General features: G+C 38.5%; 1 protein-coding gene across 2 annotated transcripts in view; it reads left to right on the top strand.

The window, feature by feature from the left end:
- The window catches only part of IQGAP2 (IQ motif containing GTPase activating protein 2), a 267,396-nt gene that overhangs the window by 232,564 nt on the left and 13,042 nt on the right, over positions 1-21,790 (top strand). For both annotated transcript variants that reach the window (XM_074328812.1, XM_019728145.2), the window contains exons 23-30: positions 759-922; positions 2,920-3,144; positions 4,731-4,871; positions 5,224-5,308; positions 5,735-5,967; positions 8,025-8,157; positions 13,076-13,178; positions 13,735-13,876. In XM_074328812.1, the coding sequence (XP_074184913.1) occupies positions 759-922; positions 2,920-3,144; positions 4,731-4,871; positions 5,224-5,308; positions 5,735-5,967; positions 8,025-8,157; positions 13,076-13,178; positions 13,735-13,876 (1,226 nt within the window). The remainder of the gene's footprint in view (positions 1-758; positions 923-2,919; positions 3,145-4,730; positions 4,872-5,223; positions 5,309-5,734; positions 5,968-8,024; positions 8,158-13,075; positions 13,179-13,734; positions 13,877-21,790) is intronic.

The following is a 21,790-nucleotide window of genomic DNA, read 5'->3' as shown; positions in this document are numbered from 1 at the left end:
TGCTGTAGCTACTAGAGAAAAAACATATCATTGTGAAGACAGGTGTCATAGACTCCACCCTCACTCAGCTAGGCCCTCTGGGCCCCTGAAATTTCAGGTTTTTAAAAAATTCTTGTCAATTTTTAAGTTGTCTTTTTCTTTTTCTTGTCAGTTTCTTCTGGCATTTCACCCATCAGCTATCCTGACCTTCACCTCTCTCTTTAGCCTCCCTACCTCCCCCCTACATTCTTACTCCTTGTAAAATGTCATGGCCATCCCACTGTCGCCACATGGAAACATATTCTTTTCTTTTGCTTTCTAGTCTCAGAATATGAGATGTGTTTCCTTCATTTATTTATCAGTCCTTCCAGGACAGTATATTTAGCTGAGCCTTTGGTCCATGCCTGCCAGTCTCTTCGGATACCAGATTCTATTGGCTACCACCTCTCTCTTCTGTATCTCTACAATAAATGTTAATATGTGGCTCAAAATGGTTAACAGTGGACAGTGTATATAATACAATTATATTTTATTAAGTATACATCACATAGTATATAATTTAAATGCTATTGTAACTTTCTAATATAACCGCTTATAGTATAGTATTAATATTAGCTGATACCTTTTAAAGTCTTACTTTGTGCCAGATACTCTTCTATTTGCTGTATACATATTAAGTCATTGAAGAGCAGGGAACTGGATACTCCTGATTTAATAATATATTAACATATAGTTTTGTGGGGTTTTTTTGGGTTTTTTTCTTTCCTCTTTCATTGTAGACCAATCCTTCATACCTCGCTAAGCTGATTTTTCAGATGCCGCAGAACAAGTCTACTAAATTTATGGATACTGTTATTTTCACAATATACAATTATGCTTCTAATCAACGAGAAGAATATCTACTCCTCAAGCTTTTTAAAACTGCTCTGGAGGAAGAAATAAAGTACGTATGCAAATATATGAAAAGGACAATTAAGTTCGCAAACTTTCCACCATGCACTTACACAGTGGAAAGTTCGTAAACTGAATAGTCCAACCTTTCGTATATGTAAAAATACCAATGAATACCTTTTGTTAGTAGTGGCTATCTCTGTTTTACTAAAATAATTTAAATTGATTCTTATAAGTCATTTATACTATTAAAATATGTCAAATTTCTTGAGAAATTTCTCTGTCATTATAGATATATTCAGGAAAGTTTTCTCCCACCAGTGATACCTTTTCTAGTGCTAAACTAACTTTTGGTTTTGCAACCATACAACAGCTGAAAATCAAGAACTTTTTGAAAGTCAGTGAGAAATTTTAACTTAGTAAAAATTCTGTGAGTAATAACGCCATAAATGGGTGAAATGAAAATAAGGATCTCTGCTAAAGAGTCTTCCTTTCTTACTGGAACTTAAGCTTATTTTTGCTAATTTATTTTCTTACTCAGTTAATAAAACAAAAAACAAACAAACAAACAAAACATGTGTAGGGAGCTGAGCCAGAAAAAAATACATGAGAAATGCCCTTACCCAACTAGTGAACCTGAACTGCCTTCCTGACTTCTTGATACCTGAAGCTATGCTAGTTCCTAGTGGTCTGAAGCATATTAGCCAGGCACCTCTGCCCTCAGCGTGTCTATAAGCCAGCATGAGAAGTGGGATTCATAAGAAATAGTAATGCTGTGCAATGGAATAAGGTAAGAGGTAAATAAATGATACACAGTGTAACATCAGAGGGAAGGAAAGAAAAGTTCCAATTGGATAAATTGATAAAGATTTTAAGGAAGAGGAGTTAGTTGGCCCAAAACCTTGAAGAATGTCTACAGTTTTATAAGAAGAAATGGAAAAGGGAAATAAAGCACAACGGTGATAGAAATAGCATGGGCCAAGGTACAAGAAAAATAGATTAGTTTCACCAAGATCTGACTTAATTAGTGACTACCAGGAAATGAAGCTGGAAAGATAGTTTGGGCCAGATCATGGAAGACCTGAGGCCAGGCCCGAGTGCTGAGGCTTTTTACTTTCCGGAAAGCTGTGAAGGCTTTTAAGGATATACTGACATGACCACGTTAGGTTTTTAGAAGATTGATCCGCTGGCTGTATGTGAACAGGATGAATTGGAGTGACACAGGTCAGAGAAATGGGGAAGTAAGAAGGAAAAAGATAGTTAGGATTTTTAACACACTAAGTAGAACAGCTGGGTGAAAATGTCCAGTCGGAAACTGGAAATTCAGGACTAGTTCTTGAAGGAGATGGGGATTAGACATTGAGATCAGTTCCAGAGAGACAGTAATTGAAGTTGTGTGTGTGAATGAGGTCTGAGGGGAGAGCATGTAGAAAGTGAAAGAAGACAATTAAAATGCGGGAAGAGGAGACAGCAAAAGAAACAAATGGAATTAGGTAAGGGCGAGAATGTGGCCCTCTCAGACCCTAAAGGGAAAGCAGGTGGAAACAGAAAAAGTGGTCAAGTGGGAGGAGGGTGAGAGGTTTCACAGAGGTGAAAGGGAAGAGACAGGAGTTGGCAAAAGGAACTCAAGAAGACCTTTCTCCCCCATGTGATGTAGCGAGAAGCCACCTTGCATAGAATTTGAATGGTACTTGAAGCAGTGGAGATAGTTCATTCAATCAAGAAAGTTATTTTTGAAATTTAGTTAACTAGAGAGGGCACAACACTTGTACAGTGGCACCCAGTATTATTAGTCTTGGTCCATTTTCAGTTCATTCCTGCCTTCTAGATTGAAATTAAGGCTGAGAACTCATTTTTAAATCCTTAAATTTCTCAAATAAGAAACACTCATGTTACCAATGATAGCTTCCTTTTAGATCACACTGTCTTTGATTTTCCATGGAGGAAAATATAGCCCCACAAAGCCCTTCCTTGCCAGAGAGAATATATACTGTTTAAAACTCTATCCATAGAGACAAACCACTTTGTTTTGGTTTGGGCTTTTTGTAGGTCGAAGGTGGACCAAGTACAGGACATTGTTACTGGAAATCCTACAGTCATCAAGATGGTCGTCAGCTTCAACAGAGGGGCCCGTGGACAGAACACGCTGCGCCAGCTCCTGGCTCCAGTCGTGAGAGAGATCATCGATGACAAGTCCCTGATCATCAATACAAACCCTGTAGATGTGTACAAGGCTTGGGTGAACCAACTGGAAACACAGACTGGAGAAGCCAGGTAACAAAACCAGGAAGGTGTTGGTTTTCAGTCATGTTTTATGATCATTTTTACATGTGTATTTATATGTTCTTAAACTCTGTTAAGCACTGTTAAAAGAAAAAAATTACTGTACAACGTCTGTTTTCAATCCAAGATGTTCCCTCCCTTTAACATATCATGCCTGTCACATTTTTGGACTCTTGCTCACCATTTTTTGTTTGTTTTTTGTGGGGTTTTTTTTTGTAATAAATTTTATGGAGGAATATTGGGGAACAGTGTGTTTCTCCAGGGCGCAGTTCAACTCCAAGTCCAGTTGCCATTTTTCAATCTTTACTTACAGGTGACACAGCCCACCATCCAATGCGAGAGTTGAACTGGCAACCCTGGTGTTGAGAGCTCACGCTCTAACCAGCTGAGCCATCCAGCTGCCCCCCTGGCAGCTCAGCAGCAGCTCCTTGTCTTCAATCTAGTTGTGGAGGGCGCAGCCCACCAGCCCATGTGGGAATTAAACCTGGCAACCCTGTTGGTGAGAGCTTGCACTCTAACCAGCTGAGCCATCCAGCCACCCCCGATTCTTGCTCATCTTGATAATACACAATATTGTCACATCTCAGTACCAGTTGATCCCCAAGGCCACAACTTCTATAATTCTCTCCCTTGGTTATTTTTTGTGCGTTTCTAAATCGAGACCTAGAAATGGGACACACTTTCTCTTCGCCGGACAATACACACTTTTTTACACTTACTAAGTGAGTAACTTTAACGTGTGAGCATCAACAAGCCCGGTGGGATTGTCTTGTTCTAGGTGGTGGTTTGTAGATCTAAGCAATCCCAGCTTTTTATTTCCTGCAAAAAGATACCTTGTAAAATCATTAAGATATGCATAGAGAATTTCATGGGTGGTTTTCGCACACTGTTTGTAATAGCAAAAGTTGGGGAAAGTCAAAATATTTAACTTTGGGTGATTTGTTAAATAAATGTTTGTATAACACATAATGGGGTAGTAAGTAACTATTTAGAATCATGGTATACAAATATATTTATTGGCATGGAAAAATGTTCATGATGTGGTTTTCAGTTCAGTTGCAGTTTAAACAAAGAAATGTGTAAGCATTTACACGCACATGTAGTATCCGCATGGAATGTGTGTGTACACAAACTATATTATGCTTATGTGGGTGTGAGGCCCATATACACACATGCATAGAGGACCCAGAAAACTATGGACTAAGATATGAAAAGTGGTTGCCTACGAGTTGGTATTTTTTTCTTGTTTGTATATATGCAATTTTTTTCTGTAAAGAACACACTGCTTTTGATAATTTATTTTTAAAGGAAAGAGAAAGTTAACTGGGTCTTTGTTACCTCAGTATGCCACTTATTTTGCCAGAAGATCTCAGAGGGATAGCCTGTAATCCCCATGCTCTACTGGTGGCCGAGGGTACCATCTGGGCATGGGAGACCTCCCCTCACTTAGCTAACATTTTATCATTGGAGTCAGTGGGCAAAATCCAGTTCACTATACAAAGCTTGAATCCACTTGGCAAGGATACAAATGCTTGTACCTAAGCTCCATGAATTGAAAGCCCTTGTTGTGTTTTCAGCAATCTGCCTTATGATGTGACCACAGAACAAGCTCTGACATACCCAGAAGTGAGAAATAAACTGGAGGCATCCAATGAGAACCTGAGAAGGGTCATTGACAAAGTCCTGAATTCTATCATTTCTTCCCTTGATCTACTGCCGTAAGTTGTATATGTAGCAACTTTAACATTCTTTGCTGAAAGTTCTTGAAATAATAAGTAAAATAAACCTTGGTACTGAAGGTAGGAGTTTTTCTCTCATATTTTGTTTACTATTTTGAACATTTGCTTATATTTGCATTTTAAATTCATAACTATTCTCCAAAGAGGGAATGATGCAAACCAGTACTCAGTTACTATCATCCATGGAAGTCCTGTGATTCCGTTACCATCTCATTTTATGTTTAATTTTTAGGAAAATGCTGGGCTCTAGTTGACTGGAACAATTGCTGTGTGTTTCTTCCTCACTTAGCCTTTTTCCATTATTTTCTTTTGTCATCTGTTTTACATGTAGTTATGGATTGAGGTATATAGCCAAAGTACTGAAGAATTCGATCCATGAGAAATTTCCCGATGCAACAGAAGATGAGCTATTAAAGGTAGATTTTCAAGAGTAATCTCACCATAGCTTCTCTTGGGGGTATGAGCCAAAATTACCAACACACCATTTTGTAAGATTTCTTTTCCCCTTGTATGACTATTTATATAAGCTCAGGTCTTCTATTTCTAATGACTATCGTGATTATTGATTATGCTGAGGTTAATTTGGAGATGTCATACATTATTGCAATTCTTTGTATTAGAGCATTTTCAGGGCAATAGCATACTTTTCACCAAAAATAATTTTTTAACTATACGAGTAATATGTGATTATATTCACTACCTTTATTTCACTCCTCATTAGAATTCAAAACACAAAATAATTTGCTTTCTTGGGAAATGTCAATTAATATTTACTGTTATAAAAAACCCAAACCCTTGAATTATCTCTCTTAAAAATAGTCTTTTCTTCTGCATCATTCCAGATTGTTGGAAACCTCCTGTACTATCGGTACATGAACCCAGCTATCGTAGCTCCGGACGGCTTTGATATCATCGACATGACAGCTGGAGGTCAGATAAATTCTGACCAGAGGAGAAACTTGGGATCAGTGGCCAAGATCCTTCAGCATGCAGCCTCCAATAAGCTGTTCGAAGGAGAAAATCAGCATCTCTCATCTATGAACAATTATTTATCAGAGACATATCAAAAGTTCAGGTGAGAGGGGTCATTACTTTTGGAGAAACTTGCAAGATGTTGGAGAAAAATAATGTGTGTTCTGTGCCCAAAGCTGGAGTTGGGGGTGGGAGACAGGATGTCAGGTGGCTGCATGCATTTCTTCTACCAGTAGGCACTGGGGAAAGAGGAGGGAGGGATGAGCAGGCTGGGTTACTTCTATTGGTGTTGCCCATGCCACCCTCAGCCCCAGTGTCCCTGTTACATTGTATTGTCCCCATATGTATGGTTTCTGCTGTCGACAAAATGAAATATTAATCTTGGTGGTATGCTACAGGCTTATAGTAGTGAGAATTGAAAAATCAAAAGAGCTGATTTCTGCTTTGTTGAACTTAAGAGGGTTTTGTTTTGTTTTCAAGAACTTGTCCAATCAGGAAAAACTTGCCTTGTCTGCACCAAACAATAGTAGGAAACTGGGTATTCGGTTTTGAAAGGTTGGAAAAACCCAGCTTTTATATTTGTTGAGGATTATATATGTTCTAGTCTCAAACTGCTCCTAATTATATGTGTGAGACCTAAGTCTCTTGACTTCAAATGCATTTCCAAAGCATATCACTAATCATTGGACAGGGACATGAAAGGAGTAAGTCCTGCAGAAATATTCACTCACCCGAAGCTCTCTGAGGAAGCACGTTCATCTTGGCATTCATTTTTTTTCTCCTGTCTGCCATTTAGTCAGTAGGTCATAGAAGTGTGACATAAATGTGGCCTCTTTCACTCCTCACTTGGAAAATGATCATTTCCTATTCCTTGGTTTTCCTCTGGATTAGTGCTTTATCTACTGGCAAAGATAGTTCACAATTATGAATCTCTATTGGCGTGTATGGCCTCTTGTGGGAAAAAAAAAATCCCCAAATCCTCTTACTATAGGAAGTTGCAATTTCTCAAGCTGCTAATTTTAGGTCTTCTCACTGACTGAAAACGTAATATCCATTTCCCTGTTAGCCCTTATCTGCTATTACAGTTGCCCTTTACTTCTTTTTTTCTCACATTATTCCTATCAACCATCTATGTTCCCAACTCTTTTTCATTTCAAAAGAAACAAAACCAAAACCTTCTCCTCACCTCCTCTTAATGTCATTTTTTTTCTCTTCCACTCATATTTATCCTTTGTATAGCTCAGCAACTCATGAAAAATTATAGCCAAAAGGGTGCAGAAGACCAGTTGTCACATGGAAACATGCTCTTCCCCCGCCCCCACCCCCCAGCATGGCGGCCTGCCATTTAACCTCCAGCCTTGGGGTGGAAAAGTAGAGGTCATTTCTGGTGTTTAAGCCTTTGTGTATAAGTCTTGTGTATAAGCCTTAGGAGATATGCCAAAAATGACTTGAGGCAACTGAAACATTTACAGCTTTATAGGATATAATACCTATTCTTCCGGTGCAAAGGATCACGCTGAAGCTGTGATAGCAGCACCGCTGGCTTGCTTGGTCTCTCTGTCTAAATTTGCTATCGCTTAAAAGAGCAGGCTTTTTAGAGTCTGAGTACTGGGCATTGTACACATTTGTTTATGTGTCTATCCTTAACAGCCTTCCCAGCAGCGAGCAATGGTTGTTTAGATCAACTAAGTGGAGGAGGCTTAACTCGAATTTTTGTCAAATTGGTTAATAGAACCTCTGAAGGGTTGCTGGGTACTGAAGGCCCAAGAGCTTGTGCCATTTAAAGGAGACAATTTTATTGTTTTTCAGATTGTTTTCTCTAGAAAATCTTGATTCTTACATCAAGGAACATCAACCTTGACATTTTTGCTTAAATTTCAGGGTCTATTTTTTAAACAATCTGCCTATAATTTGATTATATTGAGTCACTAGCAGGGCCCTACTGCTCTCTCCATTCCTTTCTGAGGGGCTGGGTCCAGCATCTAGAAACCTGGACTCAGCTTCCACAGTTCAGAGCCAGCCTAGACGATGCTATAACAAGTCCTCCCAAGGTTTGGGGGAGAAAACAAAGAACTAGCCATCAGTCAAGATTTTCTCACTATTTATGAAGCTGTTTAACTCACAAATTTGACTGTCTTAAGACTTTTTTGTTGTTGTTAGGAAATATTTCAAAGAAGCATGTGATGTCCCTGAGCCAGAAGAAAAGTTTAATATGGATAAATACACAGATGTGGTGACAGTCAGCAAACCAGTCATTTTTATTTCAATTGAAGAAATCATCAGCACACATTCAGTAAGTGGGGTTGGAAGAGCATCTTAGCAATGGGTCCATTGTTCAGACATCTGTTTCTTGAAAATGCTTAGTCTCTCTACAAGGTTTACTGTAAGCATGTGTTAATACTCATATTCTTAATCCTAAGAAATATTTGAGTATGTATTCCCTGACTCTTATGTATTAGTAAAATTCCTTCTCGAAAACAAGGAAAGTTTACTTTTTCCATGATCCATTGACAGTTAGATTGTGAATGTGTGGTGGAAGCTGTGAGCAGGGGTAGACCCTGGTATTTTTCCCCACCCACCGAGGCCACACTGCCTGAATCCACATACTCTATCTCTCTCCATTTCAAGAATCCTCTCAGCTTTTCCAGTAACTTTCTGGAAAAATGAGAATGTTTATTCTAATATTTGGACATAAAGAGAGAGGAAATAAACAGGCTGCTCAGGGTTAGGAAGCGAAGACACCCCCACCCAACAATAGCTGCCGACAAAGAATCACTGTGTTGTTCCAAAACCCCCCATTTCTTAGAAGCAGGCAGTTTCAGTCTGTGCAATGTTGTAATGTGTCAATCTGGTCCTCGTGCAAACATCACCACCACCGTGAGCCATGAGCATGTATTAGGGTCCTTTTGAGGGCAGGGCAGTTTGCTTGGCATTGAGAAGCCTTATGTGGCTTTTTAATCATTTAAAGTAAAAAAGGAGGCTAAGCATGGAGAAGGTTTTTGCTTGTTTTTAAAAAACCAGTTGGAACTTATTTCCTGAAAAATCGAGGTTCTTCACAGGGAACCTTTCCAAAAATAGTTTTGGATCTTGCTACTCCAAGCCAGGTCCTGGAGATGTGTTCAGAATGTACCCAGGATCTGCAGTCTAACAAGATCCCAGGTGATTCAGATACACACTAAAGGTCAAGAAGCCCTGGTCAAGGACGCACCCAACTCCGGATGATACACACAAGTAGGAGGAAAGCAAAACAAATACACTCTTCTCAAAGGTCCTGCTCCTGGCCCCATCAAACGAGATATACTAACAAATGGCAACATTGACTGCTCAAAATTTCAGCGTTTATTATTCAGCTCTTCTAAGAAACTAAAGCTTGACTATAGGTTTGGAAGAAAGTGGATCCACTTTGAATTTCCCTCTTTCAGCGTTGGAACAGGGAACCTCCTCACATTTGCAACAAGCTCTCCAGAAGTATTGTGAGTGACCCTAAACAAAGACACATCTGAATGACCAACAGAAAGCACGAATTGGTGGATTAAACAAAGAGGCTATACTTCTTTTCTTGATAAACACCCCAAATCACAAAGAAAACATATTCAGCAGTGCATCGTTTATAAAATAACTTTCTAAGGAGCAAGTGGACAGATTCCTGTTTGAGCAGTGACCCATTGATCTATTTCTGTGGTAGATTATCCATTTCAAAGAAAATGTCCACATGTTGGCTGCATATTTGCTAAGGGCAGTATCCTCATGCAGGAAAAGTGCTGGAAGTTCTCTTTTACAACGAGAGTTTCCTTCCCAAGGACAGCACAGAGAAAATGTTATTGTGTTAATTTAGACTGTTACTCTCTAAGGAGAAATAGTCTGTTCCTTTTGTTAACAAAAATTGAAAACAGAATCCAATCCTGGGAAACATAGCTTGTGACTGCTTTGGAATTCTTTCATGTGTTAGGGTGGAAGCAGTTGTAATAACGTGGGAGTTGTGTAATTGTAAAGACTGTCCTCTTTACTGTCTGACTCAGCTGAAGAGGTGTCCACATGCAGACACCAGCACAGCAGTAGCACGACGTGCCAAGCCTGTGGCCTGCCCCTTGTTCTCCAACAAATATGTAGAACCTCAAAATAAGCTCTTTAATGAGACCTTTTTAGGCAATTTTTATGTTCTGTAATTATCAGAATAAAGGGTAGAAACTGACCATCCTTTTCCAGGGACAGCAGCCAAATCTCTGCAGAGGACAAGATCATAAATGTATCCATCTTGCTTATTTTATTCTTGTCTCTAACTTACCTTCCCCCAAAAGTATCCTATGTACGATCCATGCAGATTTCACTGTTCTCTATATCACCTCTATTACTTATATGATGTCTTTCTTTAAATCAACTCATCCTTAAAAGAAAAAGGAAAGTATATATCTTTGCTTTAAAACAAAATACCCCTGGCATGCCTTGGTGGAAGAACTGGTATGCCTTGCAATAAACAGAAACTTTACAAGTAAATAAGTATAATGAAAACTGAGTAGTTGGATATAGTTGTTTCCTTGAAGCAATGTATCTTGAGGCCTCCTCTCTGTTTCTTAAAAACCCAATTAGCAAGTGTTAGCAATGTGAATGAAAATGCAGCATTAAACAGATACTCTCTCCACCAATCTTAAAGATTAAAAGAGAATGGAAAAGGAAGTACACTGAAGGCAGTGTAAAGCTAGCGTAAGGATAGACATACCAATCAATGGGCTAAAACTGAGAGTCTAGAAATAAACCCTCAAATTTATGGTCAATGTTTTTTCAACAAAATGCTAGAACAGTTCAATGGGAAAATAATAGTCGTTTCAACAAATGGTGCTGGGGGCAACTGGAAATTCCCGTGCCAAGAATGAAGTTGAACCCCTTCCTTCAACCCTACACAAAAATGAACTCAACATGGATCAGAGACCTAATGTAAGAACTAAAAGTATGAAACTCTTAGAAGAAAATATAATACCGTGTTTCCCCGAAAATAAGACCTACCCAGACCATTAGCTCTAATGCGTCTTCTGGAGCAAAAATTAATATAAGATCCGGTCATATTATATTATATTATATTATATTATATTATATTATATTATACCATACCTGGTCTTATAGTAAAATAAGACTGGGTCCTATATTAATTTTTGCTCCAAAAGATGCATTAGAGCTGATGGTCTGACTAGATTTTATTTTGGGGGAAACACAGTAGATCTTTGGGACCTCAGATTAGGCACTGGTTTCTTAGCTATGACATCAAATGCACAAGAAGCAAAAGGAAAAACAAATGATGCATTGTATCGCATCAAAATTAAAAACTTTTGTGCTATAAACAGTGCCATCAAGAAATTGAAAAGACAACCAAGGAAATGAGAGAGAATAATTACAAATAATATATCAGATAAAGGACTTGTATACAGAATATACAAAGAAAACCTACAATTCAACAATAAGATAAATAATCCAGTTTAAAAATGGACAACTGTGCATCAGTGAACACAATGAATAGAGTAAATAGGCAACCTACAGAATGGGAGAAAATGTTTGCAAATCATATATATGGTAAGTAGTTGATATCCAGAATATAAGTGGCTGATAAGCACATGAAAAGATGCTCAATGTCATTAGTAGTCAGAATGTAAATCAAAACCACAGTGAAATCAACTTCATGCCCATTGGGATGGTCAGAATAAAAAAGCCAGGTAATAACAAATGTTGGCAAGGATGTGGAATAACTGCAACTCTCATATACCGCTGGTGAAAATGTAAAATGGTACAGCCACTTTGGGATTCAGTTTGGCAATTCCTAAAATGTTAAACATGGTGCAGCAATACCACTCCTGGTATGGATGGACTCAAGAAAAATGAAAACGTCTGTTCACACAAAAACTTGTACATGAAAGTTCATAGCGTAATTATTCATAATAGCCAAAAAAGTGGAAACAAATGACCATCAACAGATGAGTACATAAAGTGTGATATCTCCATATAATGGAATACTATTTGGAAATAAAGAGGAATGAAGTACTGATTCATGCTACAACATGGATGGACCTTGAAATCATCATGCTCAGTGATAGAAGCCAGTACAAAAGGCTACACATTGTATGATTCCATTTACATGAAGTGACCAGAACAGCTAAATCTATAGAGACAGAAAGCATGAGAATCGTTTCAGGGGCTAGGAGGAATGGGTGATGGGGAGTGACTGCTAATGGGTACAGAGTTTCTTTTAGAGTGATGAAAATGTTCTGGGATTCGATAGTGGTGATGGTTGCACAATTCTTTGAATATACTAAAAATCAATCACATCATACATTTAAATGAGTGAATTTGATGATATGTTATATCTACATAAAGCTTTTGAAAAAAACAGACTGAAAAATGAAAAAGTTTCATTGATCGTGATTCAGAGTGTTATAAGATAGTTACTCAGAACAACTAATGTTATATTTCCTATTGACCAAAGGTACCAGTGCCATACTTTGGAAATATTGTTTTAATTCTAAGTGCAAACAAAAACAAATGTGTTGTCCTTCACAGTTTTGCCATCCAGTGCTATTGCTCCTCCGGAGTTAAGAATGTTTCCTCTCAGACCTGGCAAAATACCCGAGCAGTGTTACTCACCTCTGATCCTTTTTTGGGGGTGGTGAAAAGGGAAACCAGCTGGTACATCTAGGTCTCAGGCCAAGGAACCAGATCGGCATTTCTGCCACTCCTACTCATCAGAGATCTTCAATGCCAGAGAGATTAAAATAGCTAATAGTGGTGATTTTTTAAAATAGCTGGAGTATTTGATTACTGCATAATTTTTCTCTGAAGAGATATGGAAATGCCCTTCCACTTGTCTACCAGTGTTAACCAAGAGACTTCTGACTCCTACTAGACTCTTTTCCCCCAACTTGGATGTTTTTCTATAAAGTGGAGTGGAGCACTGGGGTTAGGTGGAAGAAGGCTGCCCCTAGCATATCTTGCTGAAAGAGGGTTTATGAGCACCTCTCACAATTTCTTAATGAAGAGTAGGCACTTCCCTCGACGATGAAATAAAAACTGTGTCTCTCTCTGAGCGCTCTAATTTTAATAAATGTCAGACTTGTATTTAAGATTCAAACAATATCAGAAGAAAATTATGAAAAACGGAAGGGAACTATGTAAATATGGTAGCAGTTGAGAGTTTACTTTTATCTTTGTGTGTTACTTTCTATACAAAGCTCTTGTTGGAGCACCAGGATGCGATTGCACCTGAAAAACATGATTTACTGAATGAACTGCTGGAATTGCTGGGAGAAGTACCTCATGTGGAATCTTTTCTTGGTAAGAGCTTATTCCTTCTACTTACCTTCTGGGTTGTATTTAGTAGTTTGGTTAGTTGGTTGGTTGGTTTTCCTATCCCAGGTCAAAATATTTTTGGAATTTGCTACCTAAGCTTATTTAAAGGATAATAAGTACAGTAGCCACTTCCTACATTAAAGGTTCTGTAATTCGTACTGTCCTAGATTGTGAAACACTTTGATATTCTTGAAGGTAAGCTCTAGATACATCAAAAAAGGATTTGTCAACCTATATTATAAACAAAGAAAAGAACCAAACTTACTAGAAATTTCTTGCTGTGTTCTCTAAGGATTTCAGCAGTTCTCTCTTTTAGTAATTTTTTCCGATTTTAAATATCTATGCCCCATGTTATTTTAATGTTTAAATCAAAGATGTTAAAAGCCACTTTAAGTATATTGGAATGCATTTCTTTTTTTATGAAGACTATGATCTCCTGTCCGACTAGTGAGCCTATCTTTCCCACAGAACCTTTATCTTCCATTGTTCATGAACCATCACAATGAGTGAGTTGGGAAAATAACAGTGTTTTCTTCTACAGGGGAAGGAACCATTGACCCCAATGATCCTAACAAGGCAAATACACTAAGTCAACTCTCAAAGACTGAGATTTCCCTTTCCTTGACAAGCAAGTACGACTTAAGGGATGGTGAAGCCATAGATGGCCAAAGACTCATGATAAAGTAAGTTTGGGGCTTAAAGGGCACATATCTCTAATTAAGCATCGTAAACTGTGCAAATTCAAATAAGGCTTAAATCCCTAAAGAATTCATTTTAAAATGTTTAAATATTGAAATGCATTCTGTTTATCCATCAAATATCTAACCAAGCAAAGGATAATAGACTATAATTTAAGAGGGAAGTAAACATCATAATAGTTTATATAGCCTAACTTGTATTTTAATTTTTCCTGTTGTATTATGATTCCTTTAAGAAATGAAGTGACTAACTCAGCCTGTGAAAATCCTTAGGTAACTCAAGGGAAATATCTGTTTCAGAGTGGTCAAAAGATTTGAACCAAATTTAATTTGTTGTATAAAATGGTAATGTAAAAGTCACACACATTGTGATAAGACATAATGCTATCATCTGATTTATTACCTTTTTTCCTATTAAAGTAAGCCTGGATATGTTTACCAGCTTTGACTTCATTTATACCTTACTTCCTGCCCCCAAAGATTTCAAATGAAGCATTCACATTTTCAATTAATAGAGTATTTTTACTATCAAGGCCACATGGATATTTCATACCGATTCTTTACACACAGAGCAAGAAAGAATGAGATCCATGATACCATCATAAATTAAAACACCATATGCCAAAAACACTGCCGCACCAAACAATACAGTTTTTAAGAACTTATATAAATACGAGGATGCATATTAGCACATTAGAACAGTTGTGTATTGGGATGAGATGGAGAATGGAAATGGGAACTGGAGACAAAAGGGAATAAACGTGTATTTAAATAGTACTTCACACATCACTTCCAAGCTACACGTCCTGAATTCTGAGGTTATTTTCCTTTGTGACAAGAACGTTCTGTTTCTGCCACTGACGTGCTTGAGACAGACTCATTTCCAGTTGACGTTTTTTTCCAGATACTCAGTCACCCATGAAAAAGCCAAAAAAAAAAAAAAAAAAAGCTTACTCATTGTGCTATGTTGTGACATGTGCTGCTTCCATTAGGCTTATTTATTTTGTCCTCAGATTATCTAAGGCTTCATTCATTCATGTAGCAAATATATGAGTACCTACTCTGTGTCCACGGCACTGGGCTTGATGCTGGAGAGACAGCGGCAATGGTCCCCGCTTTCCAGTGATCTAAAATGTTAACGATGGACAACGCAGGACAGTGGACCAGGGGCATGACTTACACACAACCTTGACCTCAGAGAGGTCGAGGGCAGTTCTTTTAGACGACTGATCACCTAGTCAGATTGAATTTGCAGAGCGAGGACTCAGGACAGGGCAACAAAGCAAAGGGCGAAAACTGTGCAGTCCTCTCCCTGCATTCCTCTGAGCAATTGCCAATTATTAAGGTAACTGGAAATATAGACTGTGTAGTTCCGCCATGCAAATTAAATTAAATCAAGTATCCTATGATCTCATAAGCTTTGTCCTTGGGAGTAATGAGAGAAAATGTTTCCATAATTGTTTTTCTCTGTTCTTGGAACATCATTTTCTAAACGCAGTCAACTCAGATGTCTGCATTGATGGATGGAAATCACAATTGGGGTAGTCTAAAATATCAAATAATTTGAATGTCACATACATTTATGCTTATTTCTGAACGTGAGTCTCCATGGTTCTGCAAAGCTTTGGAATTCACATTTTTAAAGCAAAACCATGAAAGTCAGGCGTGGGGTGGCCAGTTAGCTCAGTTGGTTAGAGCGCGGTGCTCTTAACGACAAGGTTACCAGTTCGATCCCCGCATGGGCCACTGTGAGCTGTGCCCTCCACAACTAGATTGAAACAACTACTTGACTTGGAGCTGGTGGGTCCTGGAAAAACACACTTAAAAAAGTAAATAAAAGTTTTTAAAAAAGAAAAGTCAGTCGCATTGGGCAGTGATGTGTCTTATCCAGGGAAACCTGGGCATTGTTCTACTTGTCCCAGCCCTTGCATGTCTCTCTCCTAGCTCCCCACTGTGTGCTGGAAACAGTCTACCCCTTTCATCTCCCTACTAAGGAGAAGCCAGCCAGTAGTTCTATTTTTATTTTTTTATTGTGGTAAAATACACACAACATAAATTTACCTTTTAAAATTTAACATTTTAACCTTTTACAGTGTAGCATTCAGTGGCATTTTAAAGTACCTTCAGAATGTTGTGCAACCATCGTTACTATCTAGTTCATCACACCAAAAGTAAACCCCATATCCATTAAGCAGTCACTTCCCAATATCTTTGGGGCATCTTTCCAGCCCCTGCTCCCCAGTCCCTGGGAGTCACTAATCTGCTTTCTGTATGTATTTGCCTATTCTGGAAATTTCACATAAATGGACTTTCGTATACAATATGTGGCCTTTTGCATCTGGCTTTTACTCAGCATAATATTTTTGGCTGAATAAGATTCCATTGTATGGGTATTCCACATTTATCATGTCTATTTGGGTTGTTTCCATGTTTTGACTAATGTGAATATTTGACTAACGCTATGAACATTTGTACAAGTTTTTATTTGAACACCTATTTCAAGTTCTTTTGGGTATATACCTAGGAGTGGAATTACTGGATCATATGGTAATTCTATGTTTAGCTTTTGTGAGGACCTGCCAAAATTTTTTCCACAGTGATAGTACCACTTTATATTCTCACCCACAAAGTATGAGAGTTTCAATTTTTTCACATCTTCACCAACATTTTATTTGTTTTTCCTTATAGCCATCCTAGTAGGTATGAACAGTAGTATCTCTTTGTGGTTTTGATTTGTATTAGCCTAGCGATTAATAATGCTGAACATCTTACTATTTGTTTGTCAGCCATTTATGTATGTTTTTTATAGAAAGGTCTATTCAAGTCCTTTGCCCATTTTTTAATTGGATTGTTTGTCTTTTTGTTGCAGAGTTGTAAGAGTTTTTCATATATTCTGGATAGTAAACCCCTATCAGATATATGATTTGCAAATATTTTTACCCCTTCTGTGGGTTGTCTTTTTATTTTCTTGGTAATGTCTTTTTCTGCCCAAAAGTTTTTTAACCTGATGAAGTCCTGTTTATCTATTTTTTGTTGTTGCTTATACTTTTGGTGTCATATATAAGAATTCATTGCCAATCAAAGGTCATGAAGATTTACTTCTATGTTTTCTTCTCAGAGTTCTATAGTTTTAGCTTTTACATGTAGGTCTATGATCACTTTTAAGTTAATTTTTGTATATGGTGTAAGGTAGGGGTCCAACTTCATCCTCTTGCATGTGGATATCTAGTTATTGCACCGTCATTTCTTAAAGAGACTATTTGTTTTTCCCACTGGTCTAGGCACCCTTGTCAGAAGCCAATTGACCATACATGTGTGGCTTTCTAGATTCTCAACTCTATTCCACGGGTTGTATGTCTGTCCTTGTGCTAATAGCATAATGCAGTGATCACCATAGCTTTCTAATGAATTTTGAAATTGGGAAGTGTGAGTCTTCCAACTTGTTCATTTTCAATATTCCTTTGGCTACTTGGGGTTCCCTGCAATTCCATGCGAATTGTAGGATGAACTTTTCCATTTATACAAAAAAGGCTGTTGGTCTACTGCCTGATAATTCACTGCTTTCCTAGACCTCTGAGGTCCAGAAAGCCCTCCGGTGGGTACTCTTCAAGGTCCTGCTGTCAACAGAGTGCTTTCCTAAGCAGCTCAGTGATCAATGGGAATAACCACTTGAAATGAAGATTTACCAAATAGCCTTCCCGGAAAGTGGAATTTCGGTATTGCCCCAAAGATTCAATAGCGTTAGCTCCAGATGTTAGGCAAGATTTAACTTCCAAATAAGTTATACTTCAAGTATACATTTTAAAATCTTGCTACTAACAAAATTATAAAATGTGTCATTGACAGGGAGCTTGGAGACCATTTAGTCTGAGTCTTTATCTTTGAGGTGAGGCAATTAAAGACTAAAATTATGAGAAGCAAATAGCTAGTATCTAACATGCTTTAAATTCATGTCATGTACCATTGATATTCCATTAATACACACTTTGAAATACTGATTTATGGAGATGACCTTCTTCCAAGCTAATAAACCAAATTCCTAACACAAACATACCGTATAGCTTTTGAGACCCTTCATTAGAGAACCAGATTTAACCAAACTAAACTCAGACGATGCCTTTCAGAAGTTACTATGAAGTGGGTAATCATGGAATGCAGAGTCATTGGGACATGAAAATACCTGGCTTTTCTCTATCAAAGAACTATTTTGCTTCCTTATTAAAGGAGTTGTGTTATCAACTTTCAGAAATGCCCCCATGATTAATTACAGAATCATTAGCTCCCCAGTGATGAGTATCTCATCTTCATGGGGGTCCCTACAGTAGCAAAATTTGAGGCATTGTTAATCCTTATGCTTGTAAATTTAATTCCATGCTAGTTTCGTAATTCTTACTAATTAGATGAATATGGATATGATAATGATAGGAAACATCCAGTGCTTACCATGTGCCAGGGACTGTCCAATAGATACAGAGAATAGCATTTATGTCATCTAATACTCTCAGAAGGCAGAGGTTATTACCTATATTTTACATATGAGGAAACCAGGCACAAAACAGACAACAGCCCTTTTCTGGGAAGTGTAGTTAGTAAGTGGGGCATAGATTCAAACTCAGAGGATCATAAATCTTCCATGGCCTACACTCTTGATCACAAGGTTTTGCAACTCATGGAGGGCAAGGTCATTGCTCTTTGTACTCTTAAGAATCTTAGAATAAATAATGAGAATGATACTGTGTTTCCCCGAAAATAAGACCAGGTCTTATATTAATTTTTGCTCCAAAAGACGCATTAGGGGTTATGTTCAGAGGATGTCATCCTGAAAAATCATGGTAGGGCGTCTTTTCCAGTTAGGTCTTATTTTCGGAGAAACATGGTAGTCGAGCAGTTAGTGCATATAACTGATGCTGGGGCATCTATCTAGGCCACAGAGAAGGAATGACTGACAGATATGAGGGGCCTAAAGGCACATATTGGAGCAGGGAGGAGCATTGTATTTCTGTTTCCCTTCTGTATGAGTATGTCTATGGAATAGGAAGCTTCAGGCTGGGTGATTGCCATTTTGCCAATACTACCAAGCATGGTGCTATTAAAAGAAGAGGCAGAAAAAGCCTGGTTGAACTGATTCTGGGTGATGAACACATACTGCAATATATAGATGATGTGTTATAGAAATGTACGCTGGAAAACCTACATAATTTTACTCACCAATGTCACCCCAATAAATTTAATAAAGGGGGGGAAAACAGTCTGGTTGAAGAGTCCTCGGAAGACCTGGGATCACAGCCTCAATCTGTCACTTATTAGCCATAGGAGTCATCTAACCAGTTTTCTCGTCCATCAAACGGAAAAGAGAGGAGAGGGAGTGGGAGGGGGAAGGGCTATGATGAGCAAATGAAGTCATATATTAACACCTTATGAATTAGAAAGAATTAGAAAGAACTATGTAATTGTAAATCTTACTGTAACGCATGATTCAACTTAAAATATGTGATCCTTATGGCCTTTATTAAGCCTGTTTTTCTACAAAAGTATGTGTGTTTAAGTAGAAGGCAATATTTGTGGTTTTTAATCACACTTAGCTGCCTGAGTGCTTAAGTTGTCATCTGTTAAGAATTTTTTCCTATCACATGATTCAGTTGAGGCATCCATCATCTCAACTGAGAGACTTCCTTGCTTTTGGTCCAAACTGGCATGAGAACTAAATGGCTAAGGTGATATTTGAGGTAGAGTGACAAAAATATATAAGCATGTTATTAGAATTTTAAACAACTGGAAATATTCCTTAGCTCCCATGTACACAAATTTCTTTTCGACTTTGAGTACACACACTGTAAAGCCGATGATGGGGGTAGGGGGTGCGAGGGGGGGGTCCTCAGGAATGCTACTACTGGTCAGAGTGTAGTAACAGATGCCATATGAGTGGAATGGCCAAAACTAAGGGGCCACAGCCATTTACAAGCACCATGTGGTCTCATTTACTGACAGTGGGATTTGAGCACAGCTATGATGAATAAACTCCCTGGTGCATTTCTTTTTGTTTTTCTTAATTCTTCCTCCGAGTTAGAGATACCTCCATTCAGCTAGGGCAACAGAGTCCTTGTTTTTATCAGCCTGTCTTACATGTGGTTAGAACAGTCACGGGGTCAATAGTCTAATCAGTATTTATGCTGGTCAGGCCACATACAGAATATTCTGTCAGCATTGGGGTGGGGAGGGGGATGTCTTAAGGTCACTGGCAAACAAATGTGAGCAGGACTATGAACTCTCTTTAAATCTTATTGTGAAGAGTCTTCAGGAACTGAGGGGTTTCACTTGGAAAAAAGAAAGGTGGTGGAAGAGGGGATGGGGAACAGTTCTGGCACCCCTGCAGGTTACGAGGGCTGATGATGTGGAAAGGGCATTCAACTTGTTTTCTGCGCCTCTAGAAAGTAGAGTGTAACCTTGGTGTAACCATTGAACTTCTTAGGTCTTAGTGGCCTCGTTTGTAAAATCAGGGATTGATTGGACTGTTTCCCAAAGGTCCCCCTAGTGCTGAAGTCCTGTGACTAATTGGGCCCAGTGAGTGGACATCACTGGAAGGCAGACCTCTTGGGAGTGAGTCTCCCATTTAGGAATGGAATGTTCCAATGGTGCCCTCGCCAAAGAAAATGTAATGTGAGCCACACACGTGATTTAAAATTTTCTAGAAGCCACATTTTTAAAAAACAGGTACAGTTAATTATGTTTTATTTGGCCCAATATATCCAAAATGTTATCATTTCAGTATGTAATTAGTGTAAAAAAATTATTAATTAGATATTGTACATTCTTTTTTCATACTAAGCTTTCAACATGCAGTGTGTGTCTGACACTTCCAGCACATGTCACTTTGGACTAGCCATGGTTCAAGGGCTCAGGTGCCACCTGTGGCCAGTGGCTGCCATCTGGGGCAGCACAGCTTCAGTGATCATGTGAGTGCTTACCACATGTCAGGCGCTAGTGAAAGGCTTGACATGCATCTTTTCATTGAGTCCTTGCATCAGTCCTCAGAGATGCCCATTGTATAAATAAATAAATAAACAGACAGACAGACAGACAGACAGACAGACAGACAGACAGACAGATAGATAGGAAAACCTATCGGGATTATTTCATTTACCCACGTCCACACAACCAGTAAAGCAACAGGAGTCCCAGTTGGACCTCAGATCCGTCTGACCCCAATGTTCTTAACCACTAGGCATGCTGCAGGGGGAGGCAGTGAGTTCCCTGTCCTGAAACTGGATAGTTACATCCGCAGGATGTCTGGGATAGAACTTTGGCGGTGGGTTCCACAGGCCTGACATAAAGTAGAAATCCAAGGAAAGAGGATGTATGGGCAGTTTATTCTCCAGCAACTGCCGAACAAATAAGCATTCTTTGTCCCTGGCAGGGCACGCTTTAGTAACCCCAGTCATTTTGGTCATCAGATAGCTTCTCTAAAGAGATGAGCTGGGACTTTCTTAGAACACTATCATAAGTAGTTCCTAGAATATTATTTCAAATAGGAACAGTCACCATATTTACATTTTTTAAAATCATCTAAAGCTTTTATTTTTAACTCGATGTTCCTGTTTAAATATATTTCTAATGATGATTGGAGGAAGGGGTTGTGTGGGAAGGAAACGATACTTGGCTCTCTAAGCCACAGCCCCCTTAGGAAGAGTGCCATCTCCTGCGTGGCTATAATTAGCTGGGTGCGCACCTTTGACTCCTGGGCGTATTTATCTGTGCATTCCCAGACAGCCCGTAAATCCCCAGCAGTGAAGGGTCATGAGCCAGAGGACATAGTTGTGATCATTCTTCTCATACAGACTTGCAATAAATAAGTGAGAAAAATAATGTTTGCAGATGGTTTGTTGGATTTTATCCTCTTTT

Source organism: Rhinolophus sinicus, linkage group LG03 (genome assembly GCF_036562045.2).
Source record: "Rhinolophus sinicus isolate RSC01 linkage group LG03, ASM3656204v1, whole genome shotgun sequence".
In the NCBI taxonomy this organism is placed as follows: domain Eukaryota; kingdom Metazoa; phylum Chordata; class Mammalia; order Chiroptera; family Rhinolophidae; genus Rhinolophus; species Rhinolophus sinicus.
The sequence above is the reverse complement of the archived record's forward strand: the minus strand, read 5'-3'. Positions and strand labels throughout refer to the sequence as shown.